At 40.5% G+C, this 20,563-nt stretch overlaps 2 protein-coding genes across 3 annotated transcripts; one reads left to right on the top strand and one right to left on the bottom strand.

Annotated features, from left to right (window-relative positions):
- The first annotated feature begins 388 nt into the window (after window positions 1-388).
- sept2 (septin 2) lies at window positions 389-11,106 on the top strand. Of its 2 annotated transcripts, none has more exons than XM_037082834.1 (13): window positions 389-544; window positions 1,523-1,564; window positions 2,983-3,097; window positions 4,963-5,049; window positions 5,180-5,303; window positions 5,534-5,668; window positions 5,839-5,956; window positions 6,473-6,574; window positions 6,806-6,951; window positions 7,176-7,298; window positions 8,331-8,391; window positions 9,686-9,773; window positions 9,873-11,106. In XM_037082834.1, exons 2-12 carry the CDS (start codon window positions 1,541-1,543, stop codon window positions 9,761-9,763), a joined length of 1,113 nt encoding a protein of 370 aa, XP_036938729.1. In that variant the 5' UTR covers window positions 389-544; window positions 1,523-1,540; the 3' UTR covers window positions 9,764-9,773; window positions 9,873-11,106. The 2 variants fall into 2 exon arrangements, with proteins under 2 accessions (XP_036938729.1, XP_036938730.1); XM_037082835.1 differs by having other exon boundaries at window positions 390-544; window positions 7,176-7,259.
- Window positions 11,107-12,648: 1,542 nt separating this feature from the next.
- On the bottom strand, window positions 12,649-18,851 carry stk25b (serine/threonine kinase 25b). The gene is made up of 11 exons (XM_037085241.1): window positions 18,420-18,851; window positions 17,477-17,707; window positions 17,317-17,373; window positions 17,060-17,168; window positions 15,467-15,624; window positions 15,070-15,255; window positions 14,555-14,700; window positions 13,604-13,709; window positions 13,455-13,526; window positions 13,108-13,244; window positions 12,649-13,000 (listed from the first exon to the last, which is right to left on the bottom strand). The coding sequence occupies exons 1-11, from the start codon at window positions 18,447-18,449 to the stop codon at window positions 12,961-12,963; spliced, it is 1,272 nt and encodes a 423-aa protein (XP_036941136.1). The 5' UTR covers window positions 18,450-18,851; the 3' UTR covers window positions 12,649-12,960.
- Window positions 18,852-20,563: the final 1,712 nt, after the last annotated feature.

Raw genomic sequence — 20,563 nt, 5'->3', positions numbered from 1 at the left:
GGGTGGACACAAAATGACAGTTTTTTTTGTTTTTGTTCTTTGTTGTTTTCTGCTGAACTTGTCCTTGAAAAGAATTTATACTTTCTATTCTATACAGTACTTTGTCTTACTGAGTTTTGAAGTTGGAAATAGGACTGCATGTGTCAAAGACCGCAAGGTTTCACAGATATACCTGTAATTAACCAGCTTGTATTCTATCAACAAGTGGACTACATGAATAACTCAGGGTTGGCAAAATAATCTTGTTTTTTGGGGACCCTGACTTCTAGTTTTCTACATGCCATTATACATGTATGTATATTGTTAATGCGCCCTAGACAAAGCCAAGCAGGCTGATCCAGTGTCAGCAGTGGAGAAGTGTTCGTGTGTGTCTCAGTGCTGCCGCCGCTGCTGCTCTCGCCCAGTGCATTGTGGTCTGTGTGCTAAAGGAAGCTGCTGCACCGGAATCTGAAGAATTTGAGGTGTCCGCCAAGTCTGCTGTTCATCGTCGCCTCGTCTCTCCGTGTCTCTATCTGCACCGTGCTTTCGGCGGATAGACTGTAAGGTAACCTATCCCTCTAGCTACTTCACCACTTATTAATCTGGAAGTTGTCTCTGTGCTGTGTTTATCGCGGTGTTGCTGTTAAACCGACGACGCTAACATTAGCCATTCAAGTGAACATCCTGCAGGAGAAGCTACTCGGCTAGTTAGTTAGTTAACGCTATGCTAAGCCTGTCTGGCACCAGTGTACAGAACTGCTAGCCTGTGCTGTTAGCTTAGTGAATAGATCTGATTTGGTGTCGTCCTGTTAGCGTTTCAACAAGAGGAATTAGCATGAAGTAGTGTTTTTTCATGGTAGATGTCGGCATCAACACATTTCACACCCACTGTGGGTTGGACCGTTATGAAAATAGCCGTTGCTAATTAGCGCTAACCGGCTGATCATTTCCATCCACTGATAGCTCAGGAAATTAGCCACTCGTATTTGTTTCAGTCATTTCTGTGATTGAACTAGAGGGATAGGTCGCCTTAAATCGGCCACAGCTAGCTTCCTAACCAGCTTGGGCACATTTTATTTTGTCTTGTCATACATACAGCCGTTTTCATCCTAACACGGTGAGGGGCTGTGGGTGTGTTTTTGACACTCTCGGCTCTTTTAGAGTGATTAATTAAAACCACGTACAGCACAATAACCAGCAACCTAGACAGTAAACACATGACATTTCGTAGATTAGATAGTGGGATTAATAGCATTAGAATAGCTTAATCTCTTGTCCTCATGTCATTGCGCTGTAGTGGGAGGCAGCTGTAACTATCTGAGCAGGAAGAGTTTTTTCTTTCTTGTGGTGAGACACAGCACTCTCACAAACCAGACTTCCTGTCTCTCACACAGTCAGGCCTGTTTAGTATGCAGTTGTATGAATGATCTCCATTTTAAAGAAGATCCAGAAGCAGGCTGGAATTGTGGCAGAATTTGACTTGATTACAGTGACAGCTGCTTGTGTTTGTCGGTGTTTTGATGCAGTCTTTCTTTTCTGTCAGGTTCAGCAAGAAGAGAAAATGTCTCAGGCCGAAAAAATGAAGGTGAGTTTCTGAAAACAGAAATCAGATATCACATCTGAACCAGTACAGGATGCAGTTGTACCAGATTCCTGCTTCTTCTTCTGAGACTGTTGAGCATTAACAGTGATTTGAAAGTAAGCTGTGTGTGAGTGTTAATATGCTGTCACAGTTAAACTTAATCTTAGATGATTTGGCTGTGTTAAGTGATGGTACGGTAAAAGATTAAGTCGATCATGTGGAAATTTCATTATCAGAATAATTGTGAGTTGAGATAACCGCTAGCGTCCTTACATGAATGTCTACCTTGCTGACATACAGTCCAACATTGGTCTCCTAATTTATTTTGTTTTGCCTAATCACCATAGCTAGTGTGTGTGTGGGTTTAAACACTACAGATTATAAACTACAAAACGTCAGTTAAATGAGGTTACCAGCATGTAATTATCCTTGATGAGGAGCTTATGATTTATGATGACTTATTTGAGATTCTTTTGATTGTTTTTTTCTACCAAAAAGATGAGTCCTCTTTGTGAGGCCATAAGAATATTTGTTTGTGTGATTCCACATTTGACAGTAATTCCAATATGTCTTATTTCAGAGTTACAAAATTATTCTGATAATCAACTGGATTATATCATGAATCGCCATCATGTTGGATGGGATGATCGTCAAATTTTAAAATCTTTTGCCATGCTTACTTGTGTCACAAAAGAAGACTAAAATGTTGCTGTTGTCTTTGCTAATTCAGTCCAAAAAGTCTTAAACTAAACATTCCCCCTATTTTCACTTGGACATTTTGTGCTTCCCTGCTTTTCTTATATTATTCATGCGCTGTTCAAAACACAGATATTACCGGTGGGTCACTCAGCACTGTGCTTAGTGTGCTGCTCTCCATCCTCATGACTCACTGCTCTAGCTTTATGCTGGTTGAAAGGCCCAAAGGCAGAGCGAGAACACATTGCTTATCGGGCTAATCAGTCATAACCTCCGCTGAAAGAACGGGGAAGGGAGGGTTCACTAATCATACAATACCGTCGTGTCCAAGTGAGAAAACTAAATAAGGAACTTGTGCCTTTTTGTATTTGATTTGAAACAGCCTAGCATTGCTGCAGGGGCGGTTAATTCCTATCCTGCTTCTTACAGTGTATGAAAGGGCCATAAACACCAGAATGATGGGTGGAAGGCCTTTGCAGACAGACAGCAGAGAAATCACTGTTGCCGTCCTAAATATCCTGGCTGTTTGTGAACAGATGTCTACTTGGTGGCTTCTACTCTCACGCTAATAATTGGCTGTCATGTTAAAATGAAGTTCAACTTCAACCTGATGCAGATTTATGACAACAATTACTTTTAGCTGAAGGAGTGACGTGCAATGCCAAGTCCTTACATAAGTTTCACTGTTTTCACTTCTCCTGATGTTACACTTTTTTTTTCTACAGCAGGGGCAGTTCTCCAACCCTGAGACCCCAGGGTATGTTGGATTTGCCAATCTGCCGAATCAGGTTCATCGCAAGTCAGTGAAGAAAGGATTTGAGTTTACGTTGATGGTGGTAGGTGAGTGTGTGTCTTAAGCCTTTTCTCTTTTTTAGTTCTTTTCTTGAGGTTTTATTTAGTTTGAAAAATGATAGTGCATCTCAGTGATAACAAGCTAGACAGCAAGAGTAAACATGACCATTTTTAGGAATGTGTTTCTGTGTTTTTGGCTCATGTGAGTTTGTTTTTTCATGTTAAATTTATGGTGGGACTTTGGCCATTAGCTTGCATGATATACAGTTGCGTGCTTTCTTTTTAATGATTGCCTTCATACAGGACAGTTTTACAACTCGTTCTTCTCTGTAGTTCTTTTTGATTGTATGCTGAGGGCAAGCGTGTTGCTTCAAAGGTGTATTTTAGTGAACATGAAGGCTGTTGGTGAGTAGAAAATGGCAGATGTCACGTCAGTGTAGTTGCTCAGCTGGCGTCAGCAGCAGCATGATGCGAGTGCTGTGACTGTGTGAACCTCCCTGCTTGTTGGTACGGGGGGAAGGGTAGAAGCTCCCCTGAACACTGCTCATCCTTTTGCTTTAAAATAAACCAGAGAGGAATGCAGCCAGCAGGCCTCGAGGGATTGATTCACACAGTGGACAAGGCCTGCTACTAGGCCGTCTACTGCAAGAATACTCATTCAGTGCTTATTTAACCCTCTGCGTGACCCATCTTCTCAAATGCTTCACCGATTTCCTGCTTATTTGGATAGCTGCTGTTGTCCTCCAGTCATTGAAATTCATAATTTCTCCTTGAAGTGCATCGCTTTTGTTAACGCTCACCCTCAAACAATGGTCATTTTTCCCCTAAAGACTTTTTTCTACATGCTCCTGAAATGTGGACTATCCATACAAGACGTTTTGGAAAGTTGCCTCTTCAGGACGTAGTAAAGACTTCCGTAAATCTTTTGCGACGACTCTCTTGGGAACCACAGTAGCAGCATTCCTGGGTCAAGCACTCAGGCTTTAAGTTGAGCATCTGTAACTCTGTGACCGTGAGACTTGAGGAACGTAATTTCTTACACATAGTTTCCTAAATTTTGATAACTGCTGTTGCTGAATTGCTGCCCTAGTTTTATGGATGTGCAAGACAGAAATAAGGCATACTGCCTGACTAAAACAATACTGAATGGGCCTGGGAGAATATATTGGAAAATATATTTATTCTGGTACAAGGCTTTTATTTAAAACTTCAATTAATCTGTAGATGGTTATTGTCTCTGTCCTATTGTCATGTGTTTGTAGTAGTCTAGCACCCGCTGTTGGCATATGGAAGATTGTTTAAATTTAGTAAGCAACAAGTTGGGGGTATTGGTAGGATTAATCCATTATAAGGCAGACTGGTTTGATACTGCTGCACTGTACTGCTAGTTTATTTCAATCATGATCAGATAATCTCAACAGAGACATTTGAATAAAATCGGTCTCAGCCTTCTCTACACAGTTTCTTCAGTCCATTGCAGACTCTCTTGTAAAGCGGGAGTCAAGCTAAAAGAGGACGTCAAGTTTTGTAGTTGTTGCTGTTAATGTTTGTGAGAGTGAAATTGTCCAATGTTCTCCTTCTAGACCTGAAAGCTGCTGACTGATTATAAACACTTGCACTCCTTCCTCTGGTTATTAAAGGTTATTTAATCAGCCACCTGACATAGTTCGAGGAAAGATTAATGCTCACGTCAGATTTAGTGTCACGTATTTCCGGGTGGAGCGTGGCCTGCTGTGTGTCACAGTGCAGATGTCTTGTTTCCTGCAGCACAGTTATGATCTCCTTTGTTCGAGTCATTGAAACTGAACTCTGTGTTAGAAGAGGTTTACACCAATCAGAACCTGTAGTCTTATTAATTTCCTTATTTTGACTTCTCAAACGGATGCTGACTGCATGTTGATTGTTGTCAAAAGGTGAGTCCGGACTTGGAAAATCCACCCTGATCAACAGCCTGTTCCTCACTGACCTTTACCCCGAGAGAGTCATCCCTGGAGCAGCAGGTAAGAAAGCAGGTTTTTTTAGAGCACTTAGTATATTAAAAGCCAACAATCACCTAATCAACTCAGTGGGGTTGTTAAATGAAAATCTTAAACTGACAGTATCTTATGTCGTTTCTTTCTCTTCTAACAGAAAAGATTGAAAGAACAGTTCAGATCGAGGCGTCCACAGTAGAAATTGAGGAGCGAGGGGTGAAGCTCCGTCTCACCGTGGTCGACACACCAGGATACGGAGACGCCATCAACAGCCAAGACTGGTATGATATCTGTTTTTAGGGCATATGCTGATGAGGAATTTTTAATTACCCAGCGTCACTCTGTTATGTTGGGCAGTTAGATGTTTGTTTGAATTTTTTAAATCATAAGGACAGAAGAGGGCAAATTTATTTTTCATCTTTGCTTTTGATATTCAGTGGTTTTGCTATGTGCATGGCTGAGTTCTGGTAATGATACAGCTTGGGATATGATGTTTATTTTTCGCATCCAGTTTCAGCACCATTATCAGCTACATCGATGACCAGTTTGAGCGCTACCTCCATGACGAGAGCGGTCTTAATCGTAGACACATCGTAGACAACAGAGTTCACTGCTGCTTCTATTTCATCTCCCCGCTTGGCCACGGGTAAGTTCTTCTGCACACCCTTGCACACATTCAGGGATTTTCCATCAGTACAGTTTCACAGAAGTTATTTTCAATTTTGTTAACCACATTTCTCACACCCTCTTTTAATAAATGCTTGAATTTTTTTGTCTGTCTTTGACGTCACACCTGTCTGTTTCCTGCCCACCCAGCCTGAAACCCCTGGATGTTCAGTTTATGAAGGCCATTCACAATAAGGTCAACGTGGTTCCTGTCATCGCCAAGGCAGACACACTCACCCTCAGAGAGAGGGAGAGGCTTAAGCGCAGGGTGAGAACAATAGTCACCCATTGTTCAGGAACTTTCCCAGTTCCTGAAATAAAGAGTAGCTATCATGTGCTCATGGTTTATTCTTCCAGTGTGTGAAAATACTGTTTGCATAAAAGTAACAATATTGAAACTGGGCTTTAGAGTCAATATTTCATACCGAACGGTAGATAAACCAAAGTAAGTGTCAAGAGATGGACCAGTAAAAAGTGATTTAGATCAACATAAATGTTAATGAGGACAGAAGTTGTATAGGGAGAGAGAAACTTGAGTCAAATTGTCAAACAAGGCAGTGCTGACCAAATATGAATTAAGATTCTACAGTGCAATTGCAGTGCAGTGTGGTTGCTGCAGGTTCTTTTGAGCCACAGCCTGTTTTCTCTGGTCATAAAGCAATAATTTATAAAGATATTCACAACTATTTACTGCATGGAAAGCCCAGTTTAATAGAAAGACCATTTTTACAGTGGTGAAATACGGTGACGCTAACCTGCGCTTTGTTACTGTTGTCTCTGTAAGATTCTGGATGAGATCGATGAACATGGTATCAAGATTTACCACCTTCCTGATGCTGAGTCTGATGAAGATGAGGACTTCAAAGAGCAGACCAGGATCCTCAAGGCAAGCTTTCCACTCCCTGCTAAGTTTTTAATCTGTTAAAAGACAATTAGGCGTGTTTTTCTTTTGGTTATTTTATCCATGGGAATGGGAATCTTTTGATAAAAGCTTATTGAGCTTTGTAAGATAGCTGAAAATCATCCCATTTCTCTATGGATTTGTTTAAAGTGCTGTAGTTATTTTTTGTGCGGTTGAGCCAACACTACAGACACATGAACGGCTCATCTTTTCCAGGCTAGCATCCCATTCGCTGTGGTGGGATCCAACCAGCAGATTGAGGCCAAGGGGAAGAAGGTGAGGGGTCGTCTGTACCCCTGGGGAGTGGTGGAGGTGGAGAATCCAGAGCACAACGATTTCCTCAAGCTGCGGATCATGCTCATGTGAGTGAAAGAGGAGCTAGCTTAAACCTCATGCTCTCCCTATCCTTACATTTTTTTTTAAAATAAGAGTAATGTGACAAGATTTAATGACCTGCCTGTTTCCCCAAATTTCTGTGAAAAGAAACGGTTGTAACGTCTCCAGAATGCCTTTAAAGACGAGAGCAAATACACCTGCCAAAAACTTTTTGCCAAGAGCAATTAATGGTTGTGACTTGCCCCCACAGCACCCACATGCAGGATCTACAGGAAGTGACCCAGGACCTCCACTACGAGAACTTCCGCTCGGACCGCCTCAAGCGGGGTGGCAGGTTGTCCTCCCATGGTTACATTCTGCCTCTTTCTCCTGCGTACGTACCTGTCTGTCAGCTTGCTTCTCTGCACCTCCCCCCCACCTCAAACAGCAAACCGCTGATTAGACTTAAATCATAAACGATAAATTCAGCAGTGTTGTAAAACAAAACACAGAAATGCATATACCACAGGTGTTACTGTGATGAAACATCCAGAGCTGTGTAAATGGAAGCTGAGTTAATGGATCATGTACCTCCAGTGATTCCTCTGTTGTCTGTTCACACAGATGTTGTTGAACTAGTGTCATTCCGTAGTCCAGTAGCTCGGACTCATCATTTTGCATTTTAACTACGTCGGGCAGGCCGCGGTAGGGAGGCAGAATTGAATTTCACGTTGTGGGTTGTGGTTTTACATGGTTAGTTGGTAGCTAAATGGTACATGTCGTCTGAGTATTGCAGAAGTTGTAAACAAGATTACTGTGTGTGTCATTTAACATAGTGTGGATATATCATCATTTAACCCTCATTGTAGACCAGAAACAATCTTTTAGACTTTCCTCTAAAGCCATGCCAGGATAACAGGAGTGGCTTTACTGCTGTCTCATTGGCTCGCCATCTGCCCAATGATGGCTGTCTGGTCTTGATTTGTCCAATCCCATGTGTGGACTGTTGAGGTACCTTTTATCATCATTCGGGGGAGGTAACGCTGCTCCCCTACCTCTCGCACTTGCTTCCTCTCTCTCTCAAATCTTTACCGCTTTCACCTCTTCGTAGATATTTGTCGTAGATGCCCACTGTTCCATCTTTTCTGCAGAAGAAAATTCACTAACCCACTGACCCCTTCTTCACTTTCTCAATGTGGCACTTGTCATGTTTGCCTAATGCTATACTTGAAATTGTACATCACGCATGCACACACACATTTTTTAATAATCAACACTCAAAGTGGTTTCACACGTTTAACATTTCCGATTGTGCATTTAACATAATGCTTTTGTTAATCAGCACACATTCCACAAATATATTGGAGGTTGATCCGGTAGCATCACAGTCACATCGAAACTAACTATAGTTGTGTCATTCATGCAGAAAGGGACCGGAGCCAGAGGAAATGGACAAGGATATGATCCTGCAGGAGAAGGAGGCTGAGGTAAAATGTTTTAAGACACTTGACAACTTTTCACTAATTAAAAAAAGAGATTCATTTGTCATGGATCAACCTTTTCTTCTAGTATGTTTGACATTTTGGAAAATACACTTACAAGTAACATGAGAAAATTATCACTATCATATCTGCACACTTACTGTGAAGCTTGAGCTAAGAGAGGGTTAGCTTAGCATAACAAGTGGAAGCAGTTGGATTTTGTTTCTCAGGCTAGCTGTTTCCCCTTTTCCAGTCTTTGTGCTAAGTTAAGCTAGCTTCGGATTTAGCATACATTTAGCGACATGAGAGTGGTGTCAAGCCTCTCATTTTATGTATATTTATCTAATGCATGGAAGAAAAATGTGTATATACTCAAATAAACTTTAAATCATTTAAGTAAACATTTGGTTTCTAATCATGCTGTCATTGTGGGGCCCCTCTTCTCATTTCACCAAACATGTTGAACAGATGCAATTTCTTTTCTCGCCTCTGCTCCTCATGCCTTAATCTCTCCCAAATGAGTTCTGAGCAGAGGAGGTGAGGAAGGTACACATTAAGAGACAAGTTGACGCAACAGGCCTTTAACCAAATTTGACATCGGTGCTCTGTAGCATAATTTTAAATCAGGGTCAATTAAATGAGCGGTGTGGCACGGCTGAATCATCCATCTATTCCTTTGTTATAATTTCCTGTCAGAGGAGTGTAACAGTGATCATGGCAACTTGTAAACCTACTTTTTTAAATTAATTTATTAATTTTTTTAATTGGACGTATAATGCCACGCTGACATATCATTAACAAATGCAGCAGGAACAGATCCTTAAGAGGCGCTACAGCAAAAGACGGAAAGTTTGAGTGCACATTTAATCATCTTAAATCACCAATACAACTACGAAATATAAAAACTACATTTTTAGACTCCTGTCCCCGCCATGGTTCGTATATTCCAGTTCTATGTCACAACTCTTTTAAATGTCACAGGTGCTGACAAACCTTTACACTTGTACATCCTTGCTCATAGTTGCCACAGCAAGCCACCTCTTTCCTCATTCCTCTCTCCTCGAGATGCATTTAGGAATTGAGACACCTTTCAAGATGGCACGCTGAGATCAATTTACAGGTCACAGGCAGGAGGACAGAGGAGAGAAGACACGACAAGGCACCAAATAGAAAAGTTGGAGGAACCTTCAGACTGAAGGCTCAGGAAAAAACTGACACCTTGAAAAAATCCGAGTGAATGAGATTTGGTCTTGTTTCTAAGAACAGCTGTTCATTCATGTTGATGCTCTGTGTCAAACAGTTGAGACGAATGCAGGAGATGATTGCTAAGATGCAGGCCCAGATGCAGAATCAGGGAGCCGGAGAGGGAGAGGCGTGAAAAGTCTGCGGTAAGAGTCAGACCGGTGGACACACTCAACACCTACACCTACTTTATTTTTATTTTTTGATGATGATGATGAAACTTTTCGTCTGCCTTTCCACTGCAGGTGTTTGAGCCACTTCTCGAGTTTGACTAGAGGGAGACTGATGATAGCAGAGAAGGTGTGAAGGCCATCTGGTTATTGACTCGTACTGCTTGCCACTATTTTTTATTCCAATCCTACATGGGATGTGGAGTCTTTTTTTAATTTTACATACAGTTAAGTATATTCAAACAGTGTTAAGTTTATATATTTACACACAGTTCTGTTTCTTAATTTTTTTTTAAATTTTGTTTCATTTCCTTAAAACTTATGCCAGTTATTCAAATGAAGTCATGTGACCTATCTTTTAAAATGATGGCATATATCTTGGGATGTTCTGTTACTTTTCCATTTTTTTTGTTCCCTTACTGTTTTTGCTCTTTAGAAAAACCAAAGTATCACTGCTTGTATTTGACGCTTTTAGTGCTAAAAAAAAAAAACATCTGTCGAAGCGCGTGCTAACCTGTGCTCTGTGAAAGAGCTTCCTTGGGAGAGCCAATCATGGTGAAAATAAGTAGCAGAAATATGCTTTTTATGCCATTGTTATGCCATTGTCTCAATACTCTTTTTGTCGAGAGAAACCATGATAACATATTCCCTCTGGTTAAGAGACCACACAAGCTTCCCTTTAAATAGGGTCCACCCTGCTCAGTATTAATCACAACACCCTCCTCATGTGCATGTGACTCTCGAGGCTGTCTGGTCAAAATTCAGGTGAATTTCCCCTCTAGTGATGTGTTGGGATCAGTTTCCTGTCCAAATCTTCGTCATTAGTGCAGTTCTCAGATCAGTGTCTCTAAGTACAACAGAATTCAAGTGTTTTGAGTTTGATACAAATTAAATAAACTGTGACCCTCGACCTCCTCCAGTCTTCCTGTAGACCTGACAAATGAAGGACAGGCAAATGAGGCGTGACGCCTCTGCTTGGTGCTTTCAGTGAGCTAGATGTATTTAGTCCACGTCTCCTCCACTCTGTAAAGTGAAGTCATGTGCCAGGGAGCACTAACTGTTCTGTCGTTATTGATGCAGTGAGATTTAAAGAGGTATAAACTCGTACCTATCCCAACTGCTGAGTACTTTGTGGTTTCCTTGACCGCAGAGATTAACAGTGACCCGATGAGGTCAGTGTAGCCAACGTTTCCCTCACCAGCCAAGAAGTGAGTTCTTGACATTCCTCTTTGTGCTGTTTTTATCCAATATTAAAGTACCAAATATTGTTTTGATGCATATATTGTAATAAAAGTTTTATTAAACTTTATTCATCTCTTGTGTGATTTGACCTTTGCAGTTATCTTCCCTCGCATAACCTCGATTTTATAAATATTTAAAAGTAATCAAAGTGACTTAACTCTTAGATCTTAAATGGCACAATCATTTTTGTCCAATTTAAATGTGTCCTTTCTAATTTTGGTCAAAATGGGTCGAGCACTTCTGCATAACTTGACACTTCTGCTGTCAAATCTTAATAGCGAGCTAATATTCTCTTCTTACTTTATATTTGCACTTACCTATTGGCAGTAATGGATTGTAACTAAGCATATTTACTCAAGTACTTTACTTCAGAGGAATTTGAGATCAAATTAAAACTTAACTTTTATATCTATCTATTTTATAACTATGTCAGTAGACCTGACATCAATTAGTGGACCTTAAGAATACAGTTTATATATGCATGTAAATATATGTATAGTTTACTTTTACCTAGTTTTGATACTTAGGTACATTTAATATCTGATACTTTAAGACTTACTTAAGTACTATTCACATGGATGACTTCAACTTTTATCTTAGTGCTATTTTAGCATGATATCTTTACTTTTACTCAAGTATGAATCTTGGATACCTTTTGCAACACAAAATATAGATTAAGCATGCTTAATCAAACATCCTAATGCCTAAATAAAATCTGCATGGGACCATGAATAAACTACACATCCGTCTTTATACTGACCTTCAATACTTGAATAAGAAATACAGTCCTGAATGTGGTTTTAAAAAAAAGAAAAAGTCTTAAGACGCATTAGATTTAAGTGTCTTGTACCTGTAGACACCCAAGTCTATTCAAGGTTCATCTCTATCCTTTCATACATTTTTGTCTCGTTACACCTCACACTTAATCTAATGGGGGTGTAGAAGAGCCTGAAGCTTCTATACACACACACACACACACACACACACACACACACACACACACACACACACACACACACACACACACACACACACACACACACAACAGCAGGTGCTTCCTGCTCCCTTTGTGCTTCATCTCAGTGAGATTAATTGCCTCTGACATACAAAACCAGAGTGAACCTGCCCTGACTAACAGGGCGTCAGTAATTACACTGTACGGAGGTTAATTACCCCAAACCCCAAGCTTAAATTCTTCTTTTAGAAAGAACAAAATAGTAATTATTTAGTTTTAACAATCACAAAAGGAAATACACATGATTATAATTGTTCAGCTTCCATGAATGTCAACTTTATAAACAGAAAAAAATATTAGCTTGAATTATTTACATAGTAGAAGGATTGTACAGTATAATATGCAGCCCTAGACAGAAGTGTCACTTCATGTAAATCTAAACAGATAAAATGTCAAAAATGTCTATGTGAGCATCAAACACAAAAAGGAAGATGTTAAAACAGTAACATGAGCCGGCTAGTATTCTGATATGAAACATACCAGTATCAGCCTGTTGTGGAAACATACGACTGTAAGCCATCCGTTTTTCATAACAGCGATGATTCATTCCGTCTTGTGAGAATCAGAGTGACACCAAACACTAAAGACAGCAAGACATTTTCCATAGACTTTATTATAGTTTTTTTCTTCTCAATCTAACAGGTATACACAACGCTCTAAATGTCATGGCTTTTTTGTCTTAAATACTCTCCGCTCTTAAAGAAAAACTGTAAAAATATTTAATTATAACTAATTAAAAGATCTCTCAGGGGACTGGGGAGGGTGCAAAGATACGAGGGGAGTGTGTGTGTGTGTGTGTGTGTGTGTGTGTGTGTGGGGTTGGTCTTCTGTGGTCCTTATCTGAGGCGTTGGGTGGGTCTGGGAGACAGAAAAGGGGGCAGAGTTAAGTTACATCCAGCTGGGGTTTCACCGCGAAGATGGGGTGGTGTTACCATTTAAAGAAAACCTGCAAGAACGACATGAAATCAATTAATCCATATACATGAACGAAAGTTTTTCCTGCTGCATAATGGACATCCCAGCAGACAGTTTTGACACGGGTCGATGTATCACCTGCACACTCTCTCCATCATGTGTGTGACGAGGCGGTCGGAGATGCCCGGACATGATTCCTCGGCCAGGTTGAAGGCGTTTTCCAGCTCCTCGATGGCTCCTACGCCGCCGCCGCTCGCCCGCCGCTTCTCCTTTAACTACAGAAATCACAGAAAGTATTGTGTTTGTTGTGCACGTGGAAGCTTCAGCCACACAATGTGAGCCTAATTCATCTGTACTGAACAGTTTATAACAATATAACAAGCGGAGATGGATCAGGTTTTGTTAGTTCTTGTATTTACTGACAGAGAAACATTATGTTTTTCATTCAAAGTTGTATGTTCCCCATCCCAAACAGCTGGACCTACCTCTCTGAAGATGGGTGTTACCAAAGCAGACAAGCATTGTGACTTGGGTTGCCTTTTCACTGAATCTCCTGACTGGTAGGAAGAAAAAAAAATGTTGTTAGACACAGAATCAAATCTTCTGTATAACCTGTATGCTATGATTGTCTTACCTCTGAATCTGTGTGTGTGTAGCCCTTCTGTAACTTGTTCATAGAGGTGGGTCTGACTGTGGGGAAGGTCCACATAGGACACGTATCCACATCACCATCAGCATCCCTGTAGGAAAAATAAGACAAGAGGAGAGACATGTAGAAATTGTGAGGGGCGCCAGCTTGACCTGATTTCATATAATGATTCAATGACCTAATTCTAATTCATGCAGGCAAAATGATTCTACTGAGGACAATTTGAAAATGCAGCCCAAATGGTGCGCAGCCAATTCTTCTAGTAAATCATCCATAAATCCCCCTGAAATTATCTAACAGGTCAGCTTAGTATCAGTAATTTAAAGATGTGCCACAGAATGTAGTTGATCCTCATTTCACACAGACACCCCCGTACGCACTTTGTCTGCCATGCGTGCAAACCATTCATTGCAAAATTTAGAACACCTGCTATTAGAATAGAGTTTGGTTTGACGGTCTGTCCACTCTGCAGACCACTGGGAGCAGAGGGGATTTCAACGTTAATAATTCATCAAAATTAAGCCGGCCTACCTTTTAATAATGGACCTTGTAAACAGTACTCAGCTCATAGTAAAAGGCTATTAAAATAGAAACAGTGATTCCGCCTCACCACAGCCATGTAAGTAGTTGTAACCTACTTACATCGGGGGCAGGACCCGCAGGAGGGTTGCAAGTTAGTTTCCAGCAACAGTTTTTACATCACTTTGCCTGTCCTAGTAATATAATTTACCTAAACATAGATTGTGTGTGTGCACATGCCAATGTGCCCTCTTTTTACCAATATGTAAAATGATCCAATCTTTGACTCAGTACTGTGATAAGATTGAAACTGTGAATTTTATGATCTGTTGGACACCAACTAATTTAACAGGCTCTTAATAGACCCTTTGGAAAGTGAACGGCCGTAGTGTACGACTGTGTGCTCTTGAGACTCACATATCTGAGTCGTCAGAGCTGGATTCCTCTCCGTGTCCCTCCGACTTCCAGCGGCGGTAGCGGTCGATCAGCTCTGTAAGATAGGCCGTCTTCTTGGTGTAACGTGTGATGAACTTGTGCTTCAGGAGCTCTTTGGCTGTTGGCCTCTATAAACAAACAAAAAGATTAACATTCAGTCACAGCAGCATCAGAGGGGTCATGCTGTTGCATCAGTTGTCTAGTTATAAGAAACTAAAAGAAGCAGTAATGAGTCAACCATCACATTTCTTAGATTTAGCAAGAATGTGACTCGGATTGAGTTTGAATATTTGAGAGTGAACAGCACAAACGATAATTCCTATTCAGGACAAAGTATGCTGATCAAATCAAATATTTGGGAGAATAAATGTCCAAAGTCTGAGCCAATCTGGAATTATCATCCAATTTTCTCATCTTATTTTGCCCAAAGCAAGCAAGTCTGATCACATGGTGGTTCTGCTGCAATACTCGCAGATGCATGCAGGTGTGTCACTTACAAAACGAGGGTCTTTATTGAGACAAGCCTCCACAAACTCTTTGAAGGGTTTGCTGTAAGGTCCCTCAAGTGTGGGTGGAGTGTTTTTCGGGATAAGAAAGAGGACCCTCATGGGGTGCAGGTCCGAGTTGGGAGGTTCCCCTTTAGCCAGCTCGATGGCAGTGATCCCCAGGGACCAGATATCAGCCTGGGAAAGGGAGAGTGCAATGTGTAAGTAAGGTGTGTTCATGTTAAATAAATGGTGAACATTTAATCTGTCTAATTATCAATGCTTCCCCGAAAAAATAGTATATTTTGTCCAAAAGTGAAAAAGAGAAAAAAACACAATCAAATCAATCTAAAGACATAATTCATTCAAAGCAGTAACACCGTGTGTCTTGTTCAGGCCACAGACTCACCTTAAAGTCATAGGCTGACTGTTTGATAACCTCTGGAGCCATCCAGAAAGGCGTGCCAACAAACGTGTTCCTCTTTATCTGGGTATCTGTCAGCTGTCCTGCCACCCCGAAATCTGCCAGCTTCACGTCGCCCTGCTCTGACAACAGCACGTTGGCAGCTAGGGGAGAGAAACAGACAGAGAAAGGCAGCTAAAGTACAAGAACAAGCAATACAAGTACGATGAAACCTTACAGTTCACATCTGCCTGGGCTTTATCAAACCACAGGTGCTCTCCCTGTGCACATTAGTTTTCTGTCTCCATCACTACCAGCCATGACTGTTGCTCGTTGTTGAACTGGACTACATGTGGCAGCCTGAGGAGCCCCAAGTGCCACTGCTGCATCTCACTGGCTCATTTTTGAATGTTAAACACTTCAAAAAGACTGTATTTTTCATTAAGAGAAAATAACTTTCTCTCTCCTGTCATAATTTTAGTATGGGTACAGCTCCAGGCTTAGGTAACACCTTTCAATAACAGTGAACTAGTTAGCTATTTCAGGCTGGGCTCTTTCCCAGGGCATCAAATTCTGATGGTTTGTCATGTCCCGTAAGGCTTTCTGACAGGAATGCTTTGAGTGTTGCATACAGACACTAAAGCATCTGAAAAAGGGCATGACAAAACAGTGTCAATGCTAAGTACGCATTATCGAAACACGATCACCAGTTAGCTACACATTATTAGGGTATGTTAAATATGCAACAGAGTCTCATACATTATATGTAGTAGGGCGTCCCTGCTCTGTACTACTAGCTAAGGGGTCCTTTGCCCCTGCTAAGAGCAAATTATTCTAAACAGCATTTGTATATGAATATAACCATGATAACTTAAGTTTTTTTTTCACTGTACTACTAAAGACAATAAATCCCCTAACATGTCATCATGAATGTATGTGAAAGGTGGGTGGATCATTTTGTGATTATAATCAGGAAATTAAGTGATGTAGCATCTGATTTGGGCCAATCAAGTGTCGACTTTCTGAAATGCCACAACAATAATTATTTGAGATAGTGTGCATTACGGGGAACGGACACGAGACGAGTGGGAATCACAAACAGCTTCAGACATCAGCAGATAAGTGGCAGTGCCTTCAGTTAGAACATGAACTGGAACACAAACAGGTTCTATGTAGATACAAACTGACTCCCAACTACAAGTAGCACAACATCAGATGAAGATTAAAAAAAATAGCTTCACACAGATATACATCTAACACCTGCATTATGTTGTGAGCCCACAGATGGTGTTGATAAATGTATGCAGCTCTGTAGCATATTTTTGTGAGTGGACTTCTGTGCAGCATCTGGTTGAGACTGGATTTACATGTTGTACCTCAGCAGCTCGCTCATCTCTGCTCACCATTCAGAGTGTTACTCAAGTAAAGTATTTACTTGCTGATAGGAGGCTTGAATCAAAGCAAGTTAATGGATAATGTCTCTACTCAACACTCATACTGGTGCGATCAGGTTCTGAGTAATGATCACGGTATCTGGCTTTGTACTGAAACTTATTTTAAAAAGACTGACTCTTAATGCTCGGAGATGCTGCTTATTACCTTTGATATCTCTGTGGATCTTCCTTTCAGAGTGCAGATACTCCAGCCCCTTCAGTATTTCCCTCAGTATTGTAGCAATGTATGTCTCTTCAAGAGGCCCTGGGCGTAGCTAAGGAGAGGAAAGGAGATGAGAAAATAAATCAGAAAAATGTGGAAGCTGGGAGAGAGAGTTTTGCTTCTCAAGTATAAAAGGCTGCCACTTTGCAAGATTTGTATAAAACTTTGTAAGCTGTATAAAAAAAAATAAATCTTCTTACCAGATCCAGAGCAGATCCTCCACCTAAATACTCCATGATAATCCACAGCTTGGTCCCCTGAGAGGAAAACAATACTTGATGAATCAAGTTCATAAAAATATGCTTTGTTGAAGAAACAATATGTGCATGTATTGCTTCATTACTTTTATTATTGTCTTACCTTCAGGTATGATCCATAATACTTGGTAACAAAAGGGCTATCACACTGGCTCAGCACTGTGATCTCCTGTTGAATGTCTTCAATCTCATCCTCCGCCTCCTCCAGGTCTATAATTTTAATCGCCACCACCTCCTTTGTGCGATTGTTGATGCCTTTGTAGACCTCTCCGAAGGAACCTTTTCCGATCCGCTCCTGCTTGGTGAAGTACTCCTCGGGGTCCAACCGAGTGTTCTGGTGCAGAGACAGCAAAGAAATTATTGAGGGCAAGTCGTGATGACTGTGCTCCGAGGCGTATTTGTGTGTGTTACTTTCAAACCACCTGAACAGAAGTTGTTTCACATTTGGATGCTCTTTTATGAATGTTAATTAGACGTGACAGCAGTGGTTACATCAATCTGTCTGCTTAAAAAAAATGCAGTCATGCACTGCTTACATATAAAAAGAAGATGAATGATTAACCTTTCTTATCCGTGTCAATACGGATCCATTCAGTCACATCCCATCTAATGACCTAGACTTTTCATCGAACTTTGTGCCAGGATGTAATTCAAGATGCATGACACTTGAAAGTTCAGTGGTTTTCTGTTTTCGTTACAGCAGGAAATGAGTGAAGATTTGACTGAGTAGGAGGCACATAAAGAAGTCATTACATTTATTTTATGGTAACATCCACAACTCTACAACAATGTAGACTTTCAGAATATTGCCATACAATGTATTGAAATTGTTGTCAGCTTGTTGATTGCAATGTTTCCCCTGATGTTGACAATGACAAAGAGATGAAAAATAAAGTATTTCCTGTATCTGTATATAGTAAGCTGTATGAATTGCATTGTTGGCTTAGACCCCCACCCACCTATTCCTGGAAAGCCTGGCAGTCATGGGGGTTCGCCTTGGTCAAGAAGAAGGGAGGTGACAGTTACTGAAAAGAGCATTTCTGTACCTGGTTGTGCATGTTATGAAGGTGTGCCATCCCCTCTGTAGGTTGGACGGGACAGGGACAGCCACAGCCCTCTCCTTCCGAAGTTATCAAAGGGTCCTTTCGCGTTTTTTCCTCCCCACTTAGCTGTCTAGGAAGCTAGCTAGGTCGCTAGCCAACTAGATAAACACCCAATCTGCTGCTGGCTTTAACGGGGCTGTCACTCCGCGCACTGTTTTCGGCCTCCAAGTCCAACTGAGGACCGAAGAGCCCGGCGAGACAACGAGCTACTGACCGAGAGACTCCATTAATGTCGGCGGTGATGAGCTAGAAGAAAAAATGCTCCTTCCGCGTATTAATATTTAATTCATTTCAAGGAACGTTTAGCCTGTTGTTCATTTGAAGCTTGAGGAGGACAAAATAATGGCCCAGACGGAAGACGCATGCGCATTGGTTTTGAGGCGTGCGGAACTGTGGGAGTTGTATTTCTGAGCTCTGTTGCGCTTTTCCGTTGAGGCACCATGAATGTGGGCTATGTGGGGTCGGATACCTGAAAACCTGTTGGATGCAGAAGCTGCCACAGACGTCCATGACCTAAATATACTTCATGAACACAAGAATGTGAATGTTTATGAACACATTTGTGTTTGATAATCTCAAAACAACACATGCCCAGGGCCTCCATGCCACTAGGGGGCCCAGATAGAGGGACATACCATCAACTACCTATTTAACATGTAGCAATTTCACTGCCTGTGGGAAGAAAGTGATATAGTTTGTATTAAGATAACTATGAAATAGTTCTATGTTCCAACACTTAACACTGTTATAGAGTGTTTGGTCAGGAGCTCATGACTCTCCTCCCCCCACTCATACAATAAAAGAGAAAATACATATTTTGTTATCCCTGTTGACTTTATCCAATCAGGACATAGAACTCGATAAAGAGTGCTAGCTGCAGAATGGACAGTTAAAAATGCTGACACACACAATATTTGTTTCATTGTGGGGGAAAAGCATTTTAGTGGTTGAATCTCAATGAAAGTGAGGAAAAAGGATCTGTAAATCTAAGTATTTTTGTTTGTCGTCTCAAAATCTTGAGTAAAGCTACACATTTAAAATAACATTTAAAGTGCATATAAATACATGTCAGGGTATCATTGAATACATGACAACCTGACTGCATATCAGCACCAAAGTATAAATAGACAAGCTAAAATATGTAGCTAACTAAATGAATGACCGTGATAATAACCATTTGGCAGTTAAAACATTTTGTTTGTCATTTTTTTCGTTTATCCTGCCCTCTGAAAGATGTTACTAATTGTGTGTAATTGATTTATTGCAGAGTCACTGGAAGACCCAAGATAAGATAAGATAAGCCTTTTTAGCCTTCGAGGGAAAGTCAGGTGTTGCAGAAGCACATGGACCGAAATAAGCATGGATGAAAAAAGAGAGTTAACAATAGATAATCTAAAGTATGTAAAAATAAAAATCTGAATAAAAATGGAAATATAAACTATATTAAAGCAATTTAACTACAAAATACAAGACAAGAGTAACATGGTGGTGTGTGTTCATAACATCAAAGTCAGCAATGTAGACAATATGTAAACAGTGCATACCCGAATAATATTCTGGCCATATAATAATCTTATGATTTAAGATACTTAGGGTTGTCTGTATGTAATATAAATATAATGGTGTATATAATGTAGCTAAGTAATACAGCAAATGTATAATGTATAACATATTAACATAATTTAGTAAAATAGTATGCCTGAGGCTGAGTTATATTTCAGCAGCAGCTATTTGTTGGATTTTCGACCAGTTACTGGCCTGGCAGGTTATCGAATCCAATATTCAGTATTATTGGAATTAAAAACTTTTTTTATTGTTATTTTCAAAATAATAAAATAAATGTAAAAATGTGCGTTTGGCTCTGAAGCAGCATGTCATCCCTAAAGTACCAAGTTACTGAAGTTACCAAATAAATGCAGTGGGGTAGTAGGAAAAAAAATGTCCTCCAAAACGTGGTCAAGTATCCAGTAAGTAGAAGGAAGTGGAAATGCTCAATTACAAGTTCCTCTGAATTGTATACTACTTCATTACTTGAGTGTTACATTGGGTAAAAGATGCATTCTTGATGAGTTATAAGTTATTATAAG

Source organism: Acanthopagrus latus, chromosome 21, assembly GCF_904848185.1.
Source record: "Acanthopagrus latus isolate v.2019 chromosome 21, fAcaLat1.1, whole genome shotgun sequence".
In the NCBI taxonomy this organism is placed as follows: domain Eukaryota; kingdom Metazoa; phylum Chordata; class Actinopteri; order Spariformes; family Sparidae; genus Acanthopagrus; species Acanthopagrus latus.
The sequence above is the reverse complement of the archived record's forward strand: the minus strand, read 5'-3'. Positions and strand labels throughout refer to the sequence as shown.

Bases quoted from the DNA above. Each gene is read 5' to 3' on its own strand.
- sept2 (XM_037082834.1), top strand. From the start codon at position 1,541: ATGTCTCAGGCCGAAAAAATGAAG. The intron at 5,050-5,179 runs GTAAGAAAGCAG...CTCTTCTAACAG, and splicing joins AGTCATCCCTGGAGCAGCAG to AAAAGATTGAAAGAACAGTT. The intron at 6,952-7,175 runs GTGAGTGAAAGA...TTGCCCCCACAG, and splicing joins AAGCTGCGGATCATGCTCAT to CACCCACATGCAGGATCTAC.
- stk25b (XM_037085241.1), bottom strand. From the start codon at position 18,449: ATGGCACACCTTCATAACATGCACAACCAG. The intron at 17,708-18,419 runs GTACAGAAATGC...TCTCTGCACCAG, and splicing joins TTCATAACATGCACAACCAG to AACACTCGGTTGGACCCCGA. The intron at 13,710-14,554 runs GTGAGTCTCAAG...TTTTTCCTACAG, and splicing joins AGCTCTGACGACTCAGATAT to GGATGCTGATGGTGATGTGG.